Source organism: Phalacrocorax aristotelis, chromosome 9 (genome assembly GCF_949628215.1).
Source record: "Phalacrocorax aristotelis chromosome 9, bGulAri2.1, whole genome shotgun sequence".
NCBI classification, from domain to species: Eukaryota; Metazoa; Chordata; class Aves; order Suliformes; family Phalacrocoracidae; genus Phalacrocorax; species Phalacrocorax aristotelis.
Window position 1 is genome coordinate 31,637,760 of NC_134284.1, and position 21,092 is coordinate 31,658,851.

Consider the following 21,092-nt stretch of genomic DNA (forward strand, 5'->3'; position numbering starts at 1 on the left):
AAGCAGATATTCCTTGATCCAAATCTCTGAATTCCCCTAAAAAGCTCCCTCCCCCCAACGTCAGCTGTCACGGACAATTGACAATGCACACACACATACCTCCGACTGCAAAAATAAAGAACTGCTGTGTGTGTCTCTCCCTGTCACCCACAGGCGATGTCAGGTATGGGTTCTCTCTCCCTTTCCTAAAAGTCTCAGCTGGCCATTCCTTAGCTTTCCTGCTCCTTTTCTGCCAACAAAATCAAAGACGACAAAATGCACAACAGCAAAAATTTCCCCATGCAAAACACAGATGAAAATACGCTCTCCTCCCACCTTTCTCAGGTCCATGCTACACTTTCACAGCTCGAGAGCTGCAGACACAGGTTTCCCCAAACAGAATACGCAGCAGTGGTTTTTACCATCTAAATTCACTTCCCACCTGTAAGTCCTCCTCTGCTCCCTCCAGCAGCCCACTTCTCCTTTCTAAGCCTGATACTACCAGTGAGACGGAGCAGAGATGGGCTGAAGACAATAGAAGGTAAACAGGATGGTCACGTAGTGTTGTATTTAACAGCAAAGATAAAGTATCCTAAGTTCCAAAGGGGGTTTCTTCCTACAGAAGAAATTTCACATTTTGAAAAGCTGTGGTTGCTGTGTACTTTGCCTCTTTGTAAATAAAAATAAACTGAATAAAAATAACTAAAAGTGCAGCCACATTTATACGTTCTTCTTCATGACAAACAAAATAGTCAGGGCCCTTTTTTTAAAAGCAATTCCAAAGGTTTTCATTTAGGAGATAAACAGTCTTAATGCCAAAGTTATACCTGGAACCTTGGCTACAGCTGAAGTTAGTTTCACAGAGTTCAAAAGCAACCAACAGTTAAATGGGTACAGCACTCTTCACGAATATTTCATGTCACTTTTAAAGTAACAATCTGTTTAATTTTGTATTTCAAATTCACTTAACTAACCAGACACAAAACAGGTTAAATTTAACTTAAGGCAGATGCTGTACACAACACTATCAATGAAACTAAACTGGGTACAACATTAAGCTTTGGTATAAACTGCACCTTAAGGGCTGGCGGTTTTTTTTTTTTAACCCGTTATTCCAAACAGATTTTAGAAATGCCTGATTGGAGATAAATTCTTGGCCTAATCCAGTCTAGGTTTCAGATCCTACAAAATTTAAAATGGGATTTCAAGCTCAAGGCATCATCCCACAAAGAGGCAGATCAAGGTAAGTGAAAACTGAATGGGTGAGGATGAAGGAATCATGAAGTTCCCATTGCAATCCTCTCTTCATCCTCCCATCAGCTCTCAAACCAAGCCCTCCTGCTCTCCCCTTACAAAGCAAGAAAACCCTAATTGTGTTTTACTGGGAACAACCACAAAGGGGAATCCTTGGTGTGCAGGCATGGCCAGGATGGTGCCAACAGACCTTGAGCACCAGGATCTAGATGTCAAAGATCTATGCCAAGATCTCTTCCCTCAAGCAAACAACACTGAAGCCCTATAGCTCTATCCATACTAGAGTTTGAGTGTGGCTGACAGAAAATCCAACAACGTAGGTCAACAGGTTATCCTTTTTCTGAACTTGTAGTCATGATTTGGCTCAAACCCCGCTCCAGACCAAAGTGGAGAGAAACGCTGCCACTCCCAGTGTCATTACCATCACGCTCTTACAGAAGCTGCCACCTTTTTGGAAAGGCAGAAAATCCTTCAAATATTTACTAATCAGTTATTCAAACCTTGCTTGTCTGAACTCACAAGCTGGACATCCTTATATATATTTAGACTTATAGGGCTTTTTTTTTTTTTGATGCTAGCCATGTGCACATGCCCACAGGTATACCTACACAGGCAGCCCTAAGCTCTGGTGCCAGAGGCTGCCTAATGATGGCAAGGATCAGATGCCTACATCCATCCCTTTTAGACCTGTCAGCACATCTACGCAGCACAGATCAGCAGCTCTTGTTTACTTGAGCACTGCCTCTGACGGTCTTGCAGGGGGATCACATTTCTGTGATTCTCTTTCTATGCTTTGGAGAAGGGAGCAGTGCTGTATTTATTTATGCCTCCCTTTCAAAAGATGAAACAGGAGAATGGACCTCAGACCTAAAAATATGCTGCTTTCCTTCTGTGCACAGCCCTCAGAGTTTTAAATTGTTCCTCCCTCCAACCTACTTACCTTTCTACTGTCTTCCAATTCTACATGTACCACCTTTACACATACCATCTGTCTCATGCAGGATCTACCTCACCGTCCCGGAATAAAACAAGAATCATTACTCTTACACAAACCCATCATTTCATTTTCTACTAATCATTGCAAATGTTGCAAGTTCCAGTTTCCTGGCCCCCATCCAGCTAATTTGGATAGATGGTTCCACATGTGCTCTCTGTCCCTCCATTTCCTGCCCATACCACTACACACATTTGTCTAAGTAAGTCACAGCAGATTTCTTAGTAGTCATAATATTCTTATGTATTTTTATATTTTTTAAAAAGAGATTGCATAAAATACAACCTATTGCCATGCTATTATCTGCTTCACAAGAGGCAGAGGATTTTACTGCTCTGCCACACATTCTGCTGAACAAACTGCACCTGAGCCTCACATTTCCCAAAAATACAAGTGTTACCTGTGTGGCAACTATGTTCAGGCAAAGTAGAACAATAAACTAAAGCAGTCGATCCTTCACTTTTATATACTCCATTATCCAGGTTTTTCTTCTTTTAAAAAAAAAAAAAAAAAAAGAGAAATAAAGATAAGCCCAAACTTTCAGAGACCAAGGTACTTCTTCGTGAGGATAATTTCTCTTTCATTAGTAGCCAATGCTGTCAATATTCCTTTCCACTGACACCTTGACTGACACACCAAGTCCAGACTAGGTATATATGGGGAAATTCACCTTTTGATGTCCAACGCCAATTGCCTAAAACAATATTCCTTTCTCCCACCCTCTGCACCTGAACAAACATTCTTGAGGAAAATTACTTTTGAAGACTCCTTGGTACAGAACATTGTCTCTTTGATCCAAAACATCTTTTGCTGCAGGTACCCTAACACAATACGAGTGCTTCTTGGATGAGTACTGACTACTGAAAACTAAGGCCCCCAACAGCTCCTTTGAAATAGGTCTTTATTGTTAAATGTATTTTTAAATTTACACATGTGATCTTTTAAAGCTCAAAAATTGACTCCTTCTAAGACCCTGTAGCAAACATTCATTTATCTGCTGCCTTCGCTTCAGTATGAGTTAAGGTGTGGAAAGGCAGTACGTGCACACACACACCATGGCCTTGATCAACACACTGAAGATTTTTTTCCTGGTAGGGAATTAATATAGTAAGGCTGGTTTACCAGCTGGTTACAGAGATTAACGCAAAACAGAAGACGCTGTGGGAAACACAAGTCCTGCACGCACCCCACTGCCTACAGCCAGAACACTTGTTAACAAGTAGGGGGGGTTACATTTGAAACCACCCAAGTGTGCACACACCACGCCCTGCTGTCCTCAGAGACCGGACTTCTTACACAGGAACTGATCCAGACAAATGAGCAGCAGAACCCTCAACTCCCCAGATCCTTCTGTCCCAGAACTGTCCTGTCATTCCTGATCCCATGCAGGAGCCTCTTAGCCCTTCTTCCTAGAAATCCCCATCCCACTCATCCCTACCTTTCTGCCAAACTCTGTCCCAGATCCACCCCTCAGAGTGATGGCCCCACATCCCTGCCATATTCTCTTCGAAGCTCCTCACATCCAAGTCCCCACCTCCTCCCTTAGCCACCTCACCTGCTGCCCTATGCTTCCCCATCCCTACAACTCCATGCTCCACCATGGCACCACTGCTGCTGCTGCCAGCACTTGACACCGACTTTCCTGGCACATTTCTTCCAGCGATTACCTCCCACTATGGCCATCCCTCTTGTCCTCCTGTTGGCTCCCCTTGTATGACTTTAAGTCTGACAAGAGTTTCAGAAAAGGCAGATGTAGGCTGTACCAAAATTTGCCTGAAGACGACCCTGAGAACAGGCAAGAAAGAAAATATAGGCATGTGGGAGATCTTTTAACTGTGCTACAAAGAGAATCTACTCCACAACACTGGCAAATAGACTCTAGTTCATTGAGAAATGGAATAACCAGGAATAAAACTAGACTGTGAGGAGTCTGCACACAGGTCCCTAATAAACAGGTGTCTCAAAACCAAACAGACACAACCCAACTGACTGCTGGCTCAGAGGAATCTGTGCTGCCATTAGCCGAGCTCTGCCACTCTGGGTCACCAGCCCCGCTCCAGAGTCCTCTTCTCAGCTGATGAATATTGTTTCACATTTAGTCTGTAGAGTGGAGACAGTCTATCAACAATTTGCAGAAGAAATCAATGCTTTTATTGTTAAGTAACAATTAAGGCACCTGAACTACTTTTAAAATATCTAAATTCTAAAATATTTAGTTCTATGAAATCCTCTTTAAATAGCCATCTTCAAGTACACAAAAAGTTCTTACAAAGAGACAAAGAACCACCCGCTCTCGGCATCTACCTAGATAGAAAATGAACTTGCATCTGGGTCAAGGAAATGCACAGTTATGAAGTTTCCCGTAAAATGTAAAAGCAAGGGCAGCAAGTGCTACCAGAGGCTGCCCAGGAGGCTGCAAAGTCTCCATCTCCAGAGGTCTTTAGGAGTGGGTTAGACAGGTACCTGTCAGGGAGTGGCCCTGACTCTGCCTCACAGCGGGGAGGAGGACCCCATGACCTCTCAAGACCACCACCCAGCACTATGATTATACAATTCCACAAATACCCACTGCAATTTTGGCACCAGAGCTTCTCATTTTATTAATTTTTCTTCCCCGACTTAAAATTCTACCCTTACAGAGGAACTTTGTCCGCTTTTTTTTTTTTTTTTAATCATCTCTATCAAGACACAATGAGACCACTTACACTCACATTTTTAGACAAGCTATTTATTTCTGTTTCACCCCAGCACTATTTTCTGGTATGTTTACTTCTAAACAGTGCATCAGGCAGCACTATTTAACAATTTTTTGCATTAAAAATGTGATTCAATAACTTTGCACTGCTCATTTAGCATAAAGTCTAATATTTAACATTTATGATGTTTGTAACTCTTGGCCAAAGTGTAGCATCAAAAGAGCATATATGCACTAAACTGTATCTTGCTAAAGAGAACAGCAGCACTGAAAAAAGTTATATTGGAACAATCTATAAATGTGTTTACATTATATGAATGATTTGCTGTTCCTTCACAAGGCATGTAGGAAGTCAGCACTTCTCAAATGTGTAAAGTATTTCCATGTGCTTAAAGCATGATCTTTCCAAAACAAACAATGATTGAGAAATTTTTTATTATTCTTTATTTCCCTGCCAGCTGTTTTTTTGGACTCTCCTCTCAGCCACCTTCTTTCTTTCAGTCAGATCTCTCCTTATTGCTCACAGTAACACCTACTCAAGCAATAGCATATTCAGAGCTATAACACTCAGAAATAAGAAGATCTCAGGCTGATTTAAATGGCATTTTCCTTAGATCACTTTACAAGGTGTCTTTGTGCTATCATAGCCAGCGGCAGGTCTGGCTGTTGCTTAGGATGGAATTTGGACATCCTGTATCAGGACCTAAAGCCCAGTTCCTGTTGCTCTGTCCCAGTGCCTGCTGCCATATGGGCAGGGGAGCAGGCAGCCTGGCTGAACCCTTCCAGCAGTCCTCTCCCAATGAGCATCATCCTATGCAGCATCTTTTCATGGGGCCAAAACAACAGGCTGCATGACAAGCGGGTGTACTTCTGAAATTTGATGGTAAAGAGTCAGGCAAGCGAGCTCTTGGGCAACTTCATAAATCAAACAGGAGATTAAAACACCCAAACAAAAAAAATCCACCAAACAATAAAAAAACCCAAGAGAACACCAAAAAACCCAAATGCTAAGAACAGTTACATTCCAAAAAGTAGCAGCTAAAGGGTAGATCTGCTCCACTGCTGGCTACAGCCACTTTACTAACAAGTACATTTGTCTTGCTGTTCACTCCTGTACCATTAACAGTGTTGGCACTATTTTATTTACTAAATTCCAGTCATTACAGCTGTGCAAACTTATGGGTCTAATTTGTATTTATCCTAGTATGTGTATATAAACATGTGCTGCTTTAACCATGTAAAGGAGCCTTAAAGCAAATGAACAAATATTTATTCTAACAGAGCAGTATATGAGAGCCCAAACATAAAACAGAATCAGGTCAAGCAGTTCTGATTATGCCTGTCCACCAAACAGTTCAATTTCAATGATGGCATCTTTCCTAAGGCATTCCAAACAGAAATCCAGCAAAGAGATACGGGGAGATGTAAAACTGCATTTTCAAAAGCCAGTCTCCCTTCCCATTATGTAAATGAGGGGAAGATAAATTACAAATACTGTCATTTACTTTGGGTTTTTTCCCCAAAAAAACCATCTCTTACCTACATTAGGAAAAAAAACTCATTAAGTCAACATAATGTCCTTAATGTTTATGTGCTTTGATATAATAGTAATTACTTAGTAAGGCCAGAACAGTTAAACATTTTAGACTTCAGTCTGTGGGCTGGAGTGTACAGGAACTATTCTGATCATAGATCACGTAAATAAAGTTTATCTGGCATACACTTCAAAACCAGAGTTCAAAACCTTTAAGCATGGTACTGCATGTATGTGCTTGACTCTTAGCAAAACATCTTTATTTAAATAGAGGGCTAGAGATTTAGTGTGACAAGTATATTTACTACTGCTAATCATTCTCCGTCATGCTACTCGGAAGTTGCAGGCATATTGTATATATAATCCTGTAAGATTTCAGTGAGCAGAATGTGGATCGCAGGACTCTAGACAACTGTTGAAATCCAGCACGTTAGCCCTAAAGTGAATTCTATCATTCAGCATTTCTTGTGTCCCTTAGTTCATGCGTCTGAATTCCACATCCATGTATTGTCAAGATGGTGTAGATCCAGCAGCCGCCATTTCTTTCCCTTTTTGCTTTTCAGAAAAAGGTCAGCAGACATTGTTTTGATGACAAAAACTCAAAGCTAAAGCAAAATGCAATTCTTGCTAGGAAATATATTCTTCCCAGGAATCATGAGAGGGAGCTTAGCAACTGCAGAATCCCACTAGTAGAGTTGGTGTTACAGGGCTATGTGTACCAGCTCTCCCAGCATGCACCCCCCGTGAACCTCTACTCCAGGGAAGCTGCTTGGCCAGCAGTGCTGGTTCTCTGAGCATCTTCATTCAGAGACCTGCTGGAAAGCACTGCGACTCCCCTCTCACCAGCACTTTTGTGATTCCTCTGCAATGGGACGCTGCTTCATGGGACTGACAGCCAGCCCAAGCACTGAGCTGGGATACAGCTATCACACAGGCAGGCACCAAGGCTGCAAGGGCAATGCAGCAGCCTTGTAGTACAGATTCAGCCAGACTCCTGCTGGAGGTCTCAGTATCGCTCACGGCCACTGAAAAGTTTACCTTTATACTTACGCTCTCTAAAACAAATATACCTATTCCGAGAGGATCTATACACCTAAACACACTACTTCCTCTTGAAAATAAGTGTTGTGATTTTGTTGTGATTCTAAACTATGAAAAGTTGTGGAAAGGGAAATATTCCACCCAGCTGCAAAAAAGAAATGTGTGTAGTATAAGCCACATAAAGATTAAAAACAAAGCACCAGTTAAACTCAGACTGGCATACATGTTAAAAATGTATTCCATCTAAAGTGTTTCAGCCTGAAGATAGACCAGCTGAGCTAATAGTGAAGGAAGGAAATAGGCTTGATTTTATTTATTTTTTAAAAACTTTAGGCAAATACTAAAAGCACTTAAAAAAAACTCAAACAAACAAACGGTGGGGGGGGAGGCGGCAAAACACACCCAACACCCCCCCCCCCCCCGAACACCACACCAAAACCAACAAACCAACCAACCAAACCAGAATTGGCAAAGCAAAGCTGGAAGGCTGAAGCGGTTCCCAGTCACACAGATGGGGTGGCAAAGCACTCTCAGGAGCTGCAGAATAGTTGTACTCTAAATCTTCGTGCGACACGCACTTCACTTACCTCAGAGTACCTGGCATGTGTCTAAGCAACTTTGAAGGAGCACAACTGATTAAAAAGGTATTTTGACAGACTTTGTGTTTGGAACAGGATTTTGGATAATTACCCCACAAGCTATAAAAGAAACAGACTGAAAAACAGAAGCAGCCGCTGCGCAGTTGTTTGCACAGGAAGCAATATCGTAGGAAAAGGCAATAATGAAGAACAGTTAATTTGACCTGAGCTGATGAGGTCAACATTTTAAAAGAAATAGCTCCACATAACATAAAATATAAACATTATTTCCCATTAGAATAATATTGCAAGTGCAACGCTGCATGAAACCTATTCCCTAACACTTGTTATGCTCAGCTTACTGGTAACGTGCATTCCTGAGGTGTCCTAGACATCCTGTGTCTGACACAGATCCATGCCTCTGAAATACTGATTCGACTCCTCTCTCCTGCAAGCTCCAGCTGCTTCACACTGCACATTGCTCTCCCCAGCATTCAGCTACCAATGGCCTGAAACTACAAGAACTGGAGTAAAATCCTGGTAATATTCAGACACACAGAAAGTTAAACGTAACATAGCCGCTATGATTCAGACAGGACAGCAGAAGCTGAAGCAGATATTTTGCTCTTACTTTGCTGCCATTCAGGGGTGCTGCTGACAGGAGACGGAGCCCAGCTCAGCGGAAGAGACAAGAGGTTAGGAATTTAGTAGGGCTGGATCCTATTCCTCCTTCCACCGCTGCCTGGCTGTCTAATCCTGGGCTAGTACATCCCCTCCAGGCATCTGGTTCCCCTCCCTCCCTGACACATCTATTTAAACTGCAAATTCAGGGGGGTAGTGACCATCTTGGTAATGACAAAGCATGTACAACTCTGCACTAATACTTCTATTAATAAATATTCCCACTGCTATTAAGTAATAAAAAAGCCATGACAGGAATTGAATGGTCAGTGATGCATTATATTAGTTTTGAGGTATTTGGGCATAAAGTGTAAAACCTATCCCAAGTGGTAGCAGGCCAGAGGACAGCTATGTTCTTTTCCTGTATATTTGGGCAATCCAATTAGAGGTAATTGAGTTTTTAACTACATGAAATTACTTCAAGAATACCATCACTAGAGGCTAAGTCTCCTGGGAGGCTGGGGGAAGGGAGCAAAGAAACATTATAAAACTGGAAGGAACAGAAAAGGGACAGGGCATGCAGCCTGAAGCACGCTGAAGAGAGCACACAGCTGAGCCAAAGGCATTCGTATTTTTTTACAAACATGTAAATAGCTGGGCTGCAGACTCAAAGGTTTGCGTGTTCCCAGTTCAGTGAATTAAAGAGGAGTTAAATACATCCACACTTCTATGCGTTTTTAACCACAATGGTAATGTAAAGCACAAATCTACAAGCACCAAAAGGCTCCTACAGTCCTGTAAACACCAGAGACATAAAAAGAAAACTAAATTACTGCAACTAAATGAATTCCTGCTGCATTTGCAAACTGCCATTCATGTGCAATGCATATGAGCACCTCTCTCACCCGTTAAGATTAGCTTCACATTAAAGCCACCTCCCAACCAGAAATGGTCACGACATTCACCAAGAAAAAGAACGGTTCTACTGCCAGACCTTAGATTTGTTTTGCACACCCCGATAAGCCCTAGAAATGCTAGAAACGTCATTTATTTCCGACAACCTTTGCTCTTTTTGAGGGCCACTAAAATCTGAAGTACAAGCATTGACAGGAAATAGTATTTTTAGCACTACTGCAACAATTAAGATCGCTACAGTTTCTTTTGTAGCTTTACACTGATTTGAGATTAGATTTAATAAGTGTTAAATATTCAGATCTGCTGAAAGCCTATTTCTTAATACGGTGAGCATGATAAGCAGAAAACTCTGAAGCGCCTTCTCCCCCCACTTAGAGGTAAATCAAAGTGATTAATTAGGAAGGTATGCTTTGTGCACAAAATATATAATGTACTGAATAAGATTTAAAAGTTAATGAGCAGACTGCAAATAAAAAGCAGCTTCCTCTTGAAAAGAGTAAAAAAGAATTGACAGAAGGAAAAGTGAAGGACACCCTGTCCCCACGAGCTAATTGTCTGTCTTGTGCTATAGGGGATGCTCTTGCTTAGCTTACAAGTGAAAGACACTCCCACCTCCCCCTGCAAGCACAGGAACTCCACAGCACTAATATGACACCTTAAATGAGCCAACTTCCTTGAGCATTGCCCAGGAGACTAGAATGGGCATGCCTCTTAATTCAGAAAAGGAGAAACATGTCCAATTATCAGCCAGGCTGAAGAACATCTCTGACCAAGACCATCCCTGGAAAAACTCCCATGTTCAAGCTGAACAAAAACCTTGGATTGCCACAACTGACATATTTTTATAGCCTTTGTGTAACACAAGCTCTGTATTAGCCAGCATCTCAGCTAGCTCTATCTGGATTCCCTTTTTTTGAAACAAAATTAAGAAAAACACCCACCAGAAAAGGTTGGTGGCCAAACTATTAGGAAAAAATAAAAGCACAGGGGAATAAATCACCATGTGTGTTCTTAAAATATATGCTGCCAAAACTCTAACAGCGAGCACAACTTTTCACAGAAACTATACTTAACTTGCAGAACTGTTGTGCTAAACTAAGCATTAATTAGAATTGTAATTTTTAAGAATTCTCAGTGCTCCCCTAGAGCTGCCCCCACCAACATAAGTAGTGTTAAAACCCACGGCTTAGAGAGGAACAAAGCTAAAGCAACTATAAAGAGTGCGGCCCTTCAAGGGCAGCGCAACAAAAGCTCCAATTTCAAGTGTACACCTATGCCTACTATGGACTGAGAATCTCAGGTTTTTAGGAAAACACTCCCCCTGGAAAATCAGCATGTCATAAGGTGAGCACCCAGGTGGGAATTCCTCTCACACTGTCACAGATCATCAACCACACCAAATCATGTGTAATAAGCAGTATTGCTTTTTACAAAACTAGCTCTGTCCTGAGCCGAGCAATTTGTAGCTGACTACAGTAACTTTCCAAGACACATCTCCATCCTAATCTGAAAGCATCAAGAATTAGGGATTTCACTGCATTCCAGAGTCAGTCTTAACAGTGAGGCCAATTAACCAGTGGAACATTGTGAACTTTAGGTCTTGTTTGTTCCTTCGGTCTTATTTAGATCCTGTTTGTTTAACTAAGGTTACTGCCTCTTGCTACATTTACTGTTACACTGTTCAGATTTGGCATGTTCTGTGTTAAGGAGGTACTTACTGTAAATTGAGTCATATCTTAACCTTCTAAACCAGTCGCAGAATGCAGTGCAAAGCACATCTTTCTGCCTTTGAATAGACCTTTGTGGCTCCTCTTTAAGTCCTTTCTGACTTTCGCACTCAAAACACAGTCAGCAGAACTCTTCAGTCCATGAGTCTTCCCAATACTGCATTCAGAAGAAGTCCTTTCCTATTTATCACTCTATTAGTCACATACCCAAGGCCCCCACACACACACGTGCTGTGGCCAAGAGTCAGATTGGTTTAGTTGCTCAGCTAAACTTCCAAATTCTCTTCACAGAGCCTGTTATTTACTCTTTTATTTATAATTTTGCATTTAGCCATATTAAAGCACATTTCATTCAAACGAGGCCAGCTTGTCAAACTGGCCCTGTAAACTGCCAACTTGCATGTCATCCACAGAAATTCAACATCTGCTCCAAACACTGAACTGTGTCCTAGCAGAACACCCACAGAAATATTCCCATGCTGTGGTAACCAACAACTACTTTAGAAATTACAAGTTAGCCAGTTAATTCATTTATTGTGCTGAATCTCAACATTGTTGTTATTGTGTAATGTAATTTCTATATAATTCTAAAAACCAATGTCATGTAATAACTAAATCAAGCACCCTATAAAGAAAATATGGAAACATTCGTCTTTCTCAACAAAACCTGTAATTTTATCACTGTAAAATCTGTTTTGCTTGATGTAATCCATTTTCCATAAATGGTAGTCATCAACTTCAAATATTCCTATCCTTAACTTTATCGTTAACTGTACTTATTCCCTTTTTTTAAGTTGTTTTTTTTTTAATCCAGGACTAAGGTCAGTCAGGGCGAGGTTTTTGTTTGTCTAGGACTGAACAGATTAAATTAGTCACCTACCCATGCTTTCTGAACACTGATAAAGTAACTGCATTTAATATCCCTTTACAAAGGCATTGTCCTCATCAGATAGCATAAGCTTATCTTCTTCCTTTTCCCAGGAGAAAGGCCAACAGATTTAAGAAATTTGGGCAATACATTTTAACAGCAAGAAAAAGTACAGGCATTCAGTTAGTCTGTTGTTTTTTTTTAAAACAGAACAACGAACATTTTCTGTCCACTAGTTTTTCCACACAAACAGAAAACGTCTCACAAAGCATACCAATCTCCCCCAGACTCTCAGATTTTAAAAGAAACAGGGAGATGATACAGTTTATAGTACAAGAAAACAATCTGCACAGCTTTGCAAAAGCTGACACTACTTTCGGAAAAATAAGCTGCAAATGCTTCAACATGGTGAACTCTTTGGGGGATAATGAACGCAGCACAGATATCCCTGACAAAATAAGTTTATTAATTGATGGGAGACTAGTTTGATGCACAGGTTTTTGCTCTGCTGACTTCTTGGTTTGCTGAGGGGGGCATAGAGGGCGTTGGTTATTTTCAAGACATCGTTCACCATTATCAGTTCTAAAATACAAAGCCTAAAAAAAGTGCAGAGATTTAAACCAAAACAAAACAGGAAGCCAGTTAGGTGCAAAAAAGATCAGTAACTGATGCTCCCCACCCCTGAAAGCCCCCACAGAACTTTACATTTCCACACACAGGCTGATGCATGCTTTTACCATGATAAAGAACAGGAATGCTGACAGATCTACCTAGCAGTAACACATTTGCAAAAATACATGTTGCTTCCTAGAGTCCAATAACAATGAAAATAGCACCTTTAACCACCCAGCACCATTTTCTAAATTGTCCGTCTCATACTCAGATTATTGCAGTGCTTAAAGTAAATCTGAAGAAAGTGCAGTCTATTCTTAAACTTCCAAAATTTCAACTTCCAGAACTGGTACACAAATGAGACAAAAATAATTCAAAGTACACCGCAACTCGTCAGGGAAAGAGGTATAGCTTGCTTTTTGACAACTATGCAATGAATGAAAATATTTCATATATTCCAACCAGCAGAATGATGAAATTCTTAAATTAATTCCTAATTAATTATTTAATTGGAAGAGAATAGAATATTTGATGTAATATGCAACTGAGGCTTAAATAACCTCTAAATCTCATATGAGGAAGCCCTCAGTCTTTTGAAAGGCATTAAAAAAAAGAAACAAGCAAGTCTTACCATTTTGATGCCAGTGGAAAACGTGACTGGTTTGACAGGTTTGGGTTTTTCCAGTTGCATTTCTAGTTGAGTAGATCTGTCCTTATGCTGAGCTAAAAGCAGTGAAGCAGGAAGACTGGAGCTCTCCTGTAAACATATGAGGAACAAATCTGAATGCTAAAACAAACCAAACGTTAATTAACACTGCATATTCTTCAAAACTGCAAGCTGTGTCTGAAAGGCCATCACTAGCAGAGCAGTGTAATGCTAAGTATCCTCTCTCATAGAGACAGTTTAGAGAAAATGATCATTTTTCAGTAATAAGAAAAAGCTGCATCAGCCCCATAAATCAGAATAACCTGCAAACAACCATTTTTATACAATCCACATAAAAGACAATATAACAGGCTCCTTATTCCAACTGGCCACTGCAACTATATTTATTAAAATTTTAAAAAAATTGTAACTAAATCAGAGAAGGAATAATACCAAGTAGTATAACTTGGATCAGATGTTTATCTAAGACGCATTCTTTCTACCAATGAACTCAGACCAGTTTGAAATTGTTTCCCATTAGATTTCACCTGAGGCCGTTTGGAAATGATCCTTGTTCTGCTTTGCACAATGGCACTATTGTAAGTGCAACCAACAGCATATTTATTTTCTCCTTCACCAACTTATTTTTAGGGAAGCCAGCCAATTTTTTAAAAAAAGTATATAAAAAGTAAATAATAGTTAAGCAAATTAACTACTTAAACTCTCAGAACAGAACGATTATTAATATACACATATGTAACTGCATTCTTGAGAGAGTCAGAAAATTATTGGCCAAGTGATTTTCTAATAAACTAATGTGACTATCCACACGCACACCAAAATCCTTGAGACCTCCTAGCTAGAATGACTGTAAATTTGAGAGCAGGGTGGAAGTTCAGACAGTGCTAAAAGCAGAAAAATCTCACATGACGAGATCTGGTCCAGAGCCACAAATACAACAACTAAGGCACAGGATCCTATTTACATTTCTGTGATTAACTGGGAGGAAGGGAAGGAAGAGGTTAAAACCCTAGATTGTAACAAGAGACATCTAATTTCTGTACAACTGAGAGAAAATTTGGACCACAAATGCACTAGTTTACACCCTGCATCTTCAAAGTGTTGTACGTGTCTAACCACCATGCAAGCAGCAAGTGCTGCTAGCTGTCAGAGTTTAAGGATGGTGGATTCTTTTAATCACCAGATTTAATAAGTTGGGGGAGAAGGGAAGAGTGTGAAGCATTCTCTGGTTTGTTTTATCCTCTCCTATTCCTTAAATGTTTACTGCATTTCTAAGACAATAACTAAAAGAAGCCAATTTTTGTACCAACTTGTCCAGAGTTCACACAATGACCACTAACCAGATTACACAACTCTAGGAAACCCACACCACGCCGCCACATCCGCGATTGCTTGTCCTTTCTAATACGCACATAGCCCTTCTGGTAACTATTAACACACACAAAAGGTCCAATCCTATAAGCGTTTATCCACACTAGCAATTTTCTGTATGGGAAAACAAACTGTCTAACAGTATGAACAGAGCTAGTTATATGCAAAAATTTCTGAAAGATTTGTCTCAAACACCTTGAGGTTCTGTAAAAGTGGGGACACTTGATGCCTTTAAGGCACCTTGCCCTTTGCTTGACTCCAAGCTATGCCATGGCCCAGGGAAAACCTGCCTCTTTACCATGTGCTGCAATGACATTTTGCTCGTGCCTGGGAACTACGGGCTCTTGAAGAGGAGAGTGCAAGTCCCGAAACAGAGAAGACAGCTAAGAGCAGATCTATAATCCTCTGTCTACAGGTGAGAGAGTTTATGGTGTAAAGGAAGTGCTTTAATATTTTACTCAGCCCTGATTATCCAAGTCTAGAAGGCTAAAAAAAAAAAACCACATACAACTCTTCCAATAATATGTAAAACGCATTTGACACTGAGTCTAAATTACAAGGTGTTGTGCTTTTGAAGTGAGGTTTTATTTTAAAGAGGTCACTTATAATGAAGGCAATACAAAATCTGCCTAATTTAGTACTGGGAGGCAAAAACGTAACAGCCTAGGCAAAGCACCTGATTGCTCTTCTAATAGACCCCACGACACCTTGCTTGCCTTTCCAGCAAGTGACCCTGGCCTTCCCCTCCCTGCTCCCAGCAAAGGACAGGTTTGTGGAGCCTTCGACCCAGGACCAGTCCTTTCCACATGACGCACTGAGCTCCTTGGGCTGACCAGGAACCAAAGTCCACTGCACGACATTTAAAAAACCAAACTCTTCTGCGCCCTTTTCCCTGCCTGGACTATCTAAACCATAAGAACTCTGAAGACGGAACAGTATTCCTGTACCGTTCTGTGAATAACTGAGACCTTTACTCAATATGATAATACCATAAGTAATACCTGTGAAAAACTGTGAATCTCCTCAGTCACCAGGATTTAAGCACCAAAGGTAAAATTCTCTTCTTGGAAGAGGAAAGACCCAACATCTCCACCTGCACCACACAAAAAAATTGTCTCAAATTTTCTCTTGCTGCCCAGTATGGGGCAGGGGAATCGTGGAAAAAAAAAAAAAAATTACCAAGACCCAGGTCAAGTGGGCTGTAGGTTCCCAATGCCAGGTGATGCATATCCAAAAGGGATGATTCAAAACCAACAGGTGAATTTGTCAGCTTCCCACCTTCCTCCACACTCACAATCCTGCTGAGTTTTGCCACTAGTATCACTGTAGCCAGAACTTAATCCTTGTTGGTTTAGCACAGTACCAGCAACCACAGATAGGAACTTTTTTAAATGTAATTCTTTACACTGCTACTGCTGATGCATACTTTTGCTGCATTTCTCAATTAAGTTTTACTTATGATCAGCTTCATTTTCAGATTTGCAGCACAGCATTAGAAGGATTTCAGAGAGCATAGGAAATTATTTGTTTAACAACTGCTTGTTTTTCAGATACTTTTAAGTCATTATACAAACACTTCAGTGCTGGTTTTATAAACCTTTGGTATTACAAAACAAGTTTTGGATCAAATTTAAGTTGACAGTGCCCCTTCATGAACACAGGCGCAACTTAAAGTTGCATGGTTTCCTTCCTCGGCCTTTAAAAAAAATCACCTTTCTGTTGCTTTTAGAATATTAAGATTTTTTTTTAAAGTAACACATATACAAGCACAGTTAAAACTACCTATTTTCGTCATATTTTATGGATTATTTATAACCATTCTTTCCTCAAGCCATCTGGTGAAGTAGGTTTCCAGTAAACCAACTGCTACATTAAAAAAAAAGCCTAAACACACACCCCCACCACCAGTCCCCAGTAAATTAAGAGTGTGTTTTAGAATAGGATTGACATGTTGGGAACCAGTTCAAAATCCTTATTCTGAGCCATTAAATTCAAGTTCATAGTGGAGTGTTTAGTAATTGATCCACCACTCAAACTATTCCTAATTGTGTGGATTGTATGCACTTCTACCTCTAAAGTGAAAAGAGGCTTCTGGATGCAAAGTTAGAGACTTGAGGGATTTTTAGAGAACCTTTCTGCTCATCCCTGCCTTTGTCTACGCAAGAAATGAAACAACAGCTCCTTTTGGCAAAACCAGTGACAGGTTGCCAGGACGCCAGGCTTAGGAAAAGGCAGCTCTTCAGGAGAGACCCTGAAACTCCTAAATTGCACATCGATGCTCGCTCTCTACGCCAGTGCCTTCTGCATTGGTTCAAAGAGGACCTCTATGCTTTCAAGAAAAGTAAAAAAGCATCCATATCTTCAATAAAAATTTATAATATAAAGCAATTACAAAGGAATTAATGCTATATTGATGTGAGTTAAACTGAAATAAGAGAGAAATTCTGATTTAAATCTCCCAGGCAGCTTTAAACCACACTGACCTAGCTGCACACATGTAGGCATGCATACATCCTTCTCCTTTTTTCTGATTTCCTTCAAGGTTACACACACTGTTCTCATGGGTGTCAGAGCATGTGAATGTGTGTGCATGCATGTCTCTACACACACAGGTATTTAAAAAATTGAGATGTGAATCTTGTTTAAACAAGACATTTATTGAACTTCTCTATGCGCACACACCATCACTGCATTTCAGATGAAGAATCAGTAGTAAATTCAGCAAAAGACAAGATTAACACAGTTTCCAGAAGTAGCCTGAGCTTTTCTTCAGTTGTCTGTACATCCGTTGAATGATTCCAAGCTGTGTTCACTTCAGAAGGAGCAACTCATACATAAGAATTTTGCAGTAAGAGAACATGACACACTCAAGGCAAGAAATCTTTTTCGTCTAGTAGTTTTTGAATATGACCTATCATTTAGGTGCTCTGACTCAAAAAGGGTTGACTGATGCTTGAATAATTCATCAGGTTACTGTCCCCTGGTCCGCACCATCTCTGCACTGCAGAGGTGGCTGAGCTCATGAAATAGCTCCTGATTACTATTTTGCTTCAACACCCCAGATTATCAACCCCTGTTCAGGACTGCTTAACAAGCCAGTAGTAGTAAGAGTTCACATTATGGCTGAATCAACTTAGTAGCTCCTCTCTACCCAGCTCAGAAATTGCATGATCAGCCATGCACCAAAGCAGATGTAACTGTCATCAGCTGAAGGCAAAACAAGCAGGCAGTTACACGGCCTCAGACATGACAGAACGTCACCCATCACATCTCAGGTTCAAGGCGGAGTAGTCACCGTATCAGCTATGCTAATGCAAGCCACCCTTGACCACAGAGTCTGCGGCGTTCACACTGTCAATGAATTAAGCAGAAATCTAGACTTTTATACTACCTCTTCCTCAGACATGCAGTCAGGTGTCAAGTAATAAGTAAACTCTTAGAGCAGCTGGACTCACTAAAGCAATTTCTGAAATACACCTCCACAGGTCAATTAGCAACTAGAAAAAAGCTGTCAGTGGAAGCTCGCTAGGAAAAGAAATTAACAATAAAATCAAAACAGGTAGAACCAAGAAAATAGCCTTCTTCAAATACCCAGAAAATCTTCTGCATTCTTCTGTGCTAGAATCTTATACAGGACTAATTCTGTGTTGAAACAGCCAAGAATGCTTTTAACTTCTAACCAGCACTGGATATTCTGGACCATGAATCCAATTAAGTCTATGAATCCCAGCAGCACTCTTCCTCCAGTCCTTAGCTTACCAAAACCAGAACTGTTTGTAACACTGAAATGAACAACAGGTGAGAGAACATTAACACACAACATGCCAGACGTGGAAACAAATAGGAGCAGATGTGTTAATTCCACACAGTTACCCATGGTACAGATGAGCGTCAATGTACTTGCTGTTCGCTCTGCTACTGTGCATTCAAAGCCTCTGGTTTTGTTACTCACCAGATCATCCAAGAGTGCCTGCTTATTCTTCCTTTTTATCATCTGTTGTAGCTGTTCTTCTTTCTGTATGAACAGTCGCCTTTGTTCATTTTCCTGTCGCTCTACCTCTAAAGCTTCCTCCAGTTCTTCCTGCTCCCGCGTCTGAAATGGAAATGAGAAATCAACTCACAGCAATCTTCCACCTTGGGTGGGTAGAGCTCACCTGCAGCTCTACTGCCTAACAGAGGACCTAGCACAGACCAAGCAATTTTAGATAGAATTTTGAGGTGATTATGATGATTCTACTTACTCATTGTCAAGTGCAAAGTTAGATTCCCCACCCCCGCCCCTTGCCGCTCTCTGCAATTGGAAGTGACCATTTAGATCTTGGCTCTTTAAATGTTAGACAACGACAGTGGGTTTTGCTTACACCTTTACTCTAAAATGAAGGCACCCCTCTCTGCTCCAACACATCCTACTTCTCAAGTGACCTAAGTGGGTGACTAAAAATACAATCCCACAATACTGCTCCTGATCACCCCCCAATCCGCTGCATCTTGTGCACAAAGTACGCTGTGTGCTTCTTAACAGTGGTATAGAAGACAAATAACAAAATACAAATCTGTGAATATTAAGAGAAGCTTATAAGCTATTTAAGCATGAACTGTAAAAAAGTCACATTCCCAGAGTACGAGGAATTATTCCTATAACTTGGACTGAAGTTATATGCCACAGGAGAAGAAAAGAAAGAAATAACTAGGACACAGTGGCTAGTTTTTGTTTTAGGACTTACTTCTTGCAAAGTCTTTTTTAACCTGTAAACTTTTAAGTCATCTATATTTAAAAATCAGAGTGGAAGACAGAACAGGAGGGCTCAAAGGCAGGGAAAAAAGGATTACAGCTAAAGAACTTTATACAGAAGAGCGAATGAAAAGAATGTTAGTTTGTTGGTAAGAAGGTATAGGCCAGTAACATACAGAAAACATTTTCCAAATCTTCCCCTCCAAAAATACTAAAGCAAAGGGAGATTCAATAAAAACAGAGATAATTAAAATTTTAAAACATAAATGAATGATTAACCCATGGAAGCAGTTTCAGCAAAACATTATTGCAGCCAAGAGCTTAGTAAAATCTGTTCTTGTAACAAGAAGACCCAGAAGTTATAGTAAAGCACAGCAATCTGCTATATGCCAGAGTATGCTGAAAAACATCCCTTCACCAGGCAGATCAAACCAATGGGTCCCAGTGAGGCCGTTTACTCCTGGATGCAAGAGCTGAGAGGTCTCATCTCCTGCCACCGAGCCAACAGAAGATGCTTTCATTTTGTAACTAGCAGTAACACTGGTAAAGAGCTGGCCACCAACCAGTGACCACCTGAAACTGGATTCTCTTTGCATTTAATGAAAGGAGACAAACAGAAAAAATCCTCAAGTCGCTAACCGAGGTTATTTCTGAGAATGAAGGGATCTAGTTAGTTCAGTCAACAGAACTGAAGAGCTCAGGGTCTGTAAGACATTCCAAGCCTCTTCCACATTTATGTATAAAGACTGCCTGGAATTTGCACTGAAACAGAAGAAAACTTGAAGGGAAGTGCTGACAGACTTAGTCTGAAGCAGCAGCCCAAAAAATTATAGTCAGAAGTAAGTAAACTGATATACAAACCCAAACCAGATCAGACTACAGGAAAAAGGAAGAATTATCACAAGTCACATGAAATTCTTTCTGAAAGGAAGACCAAAACAGTAAAACAGAAGAGAAACGCACTTAATAGGCAGCAAGGCTTGTGTTAACTTAAAGATAATCTACACATAGTCTCAACATCTAAAGAAATAAAGATGATCACAGTGAAGCCTGGTGTGAACTCAAGACGACAAGTGAAAGAAGTAAATAAAAGTAGTAATGTTTTGCCACATTCAAGAAAGGACAATCAAGAAAACTTAAACACAGACACATCATGGAGTTCAGACAAAACTATTTCAAGGCTGAACAAAGCAGCAGGTGAAGTTACTTCCTACCTTGTTACTAAATGTTTAACAAGTCACCCTATGACTGGAGAATAGCAGACATTTAAGGAAAAAAAGGCATGTTTGGGAAAACTGTAATCCACTCAAAGCAAGGCTATATGCTGACTGAACTAACTATAATAAACATAAATTTATAATGACAAGAACTCCTTCTCTAAGAGTTCTTCATCTTTTTATCCAGACCTGTGTACTTAAACTTTTTCTGTGCTTCTTGCACCAAATCCAGAGATCTAACAGATGGGGCTTAGTACACGAGTAGCAAGATCATTAGGAACTGGCTT

The 21,092-nt window shown here is 40.4% G+C and overlaps 1 protein-coding gene across 14 annotated transcripts in view; it reads right to left on the minus strand.

Annotated features, from left to right (window-relative positions):
- Positions 1-21,092, minus strand: part of MNAT1 (MNAT1 component of CDK activating kinase) — a 127,344-nt gene that overhangs the window by 54,398 nt on the left and 51,854 nt on the right. For all 14 annotated transcript variants that reach the window (XM_075104167.1, XM_075104175.1, XM_075104169.1 and 11 more), the window contains 2 exons: positions 18,809-18,949; positions 13,450-13,575 (listed from right to left, as the gene is read on the minus strand). In XM_075104167.1, the coding sequence (XP_074960268.1) occupies positions 13,450-13,575; positions 18,809-18,949 (267 nt within the window). The remainder of the gene's footprint in view (positions 1-13,449; positions 13,576-18,808; positions 18,950-21,092) is intronic.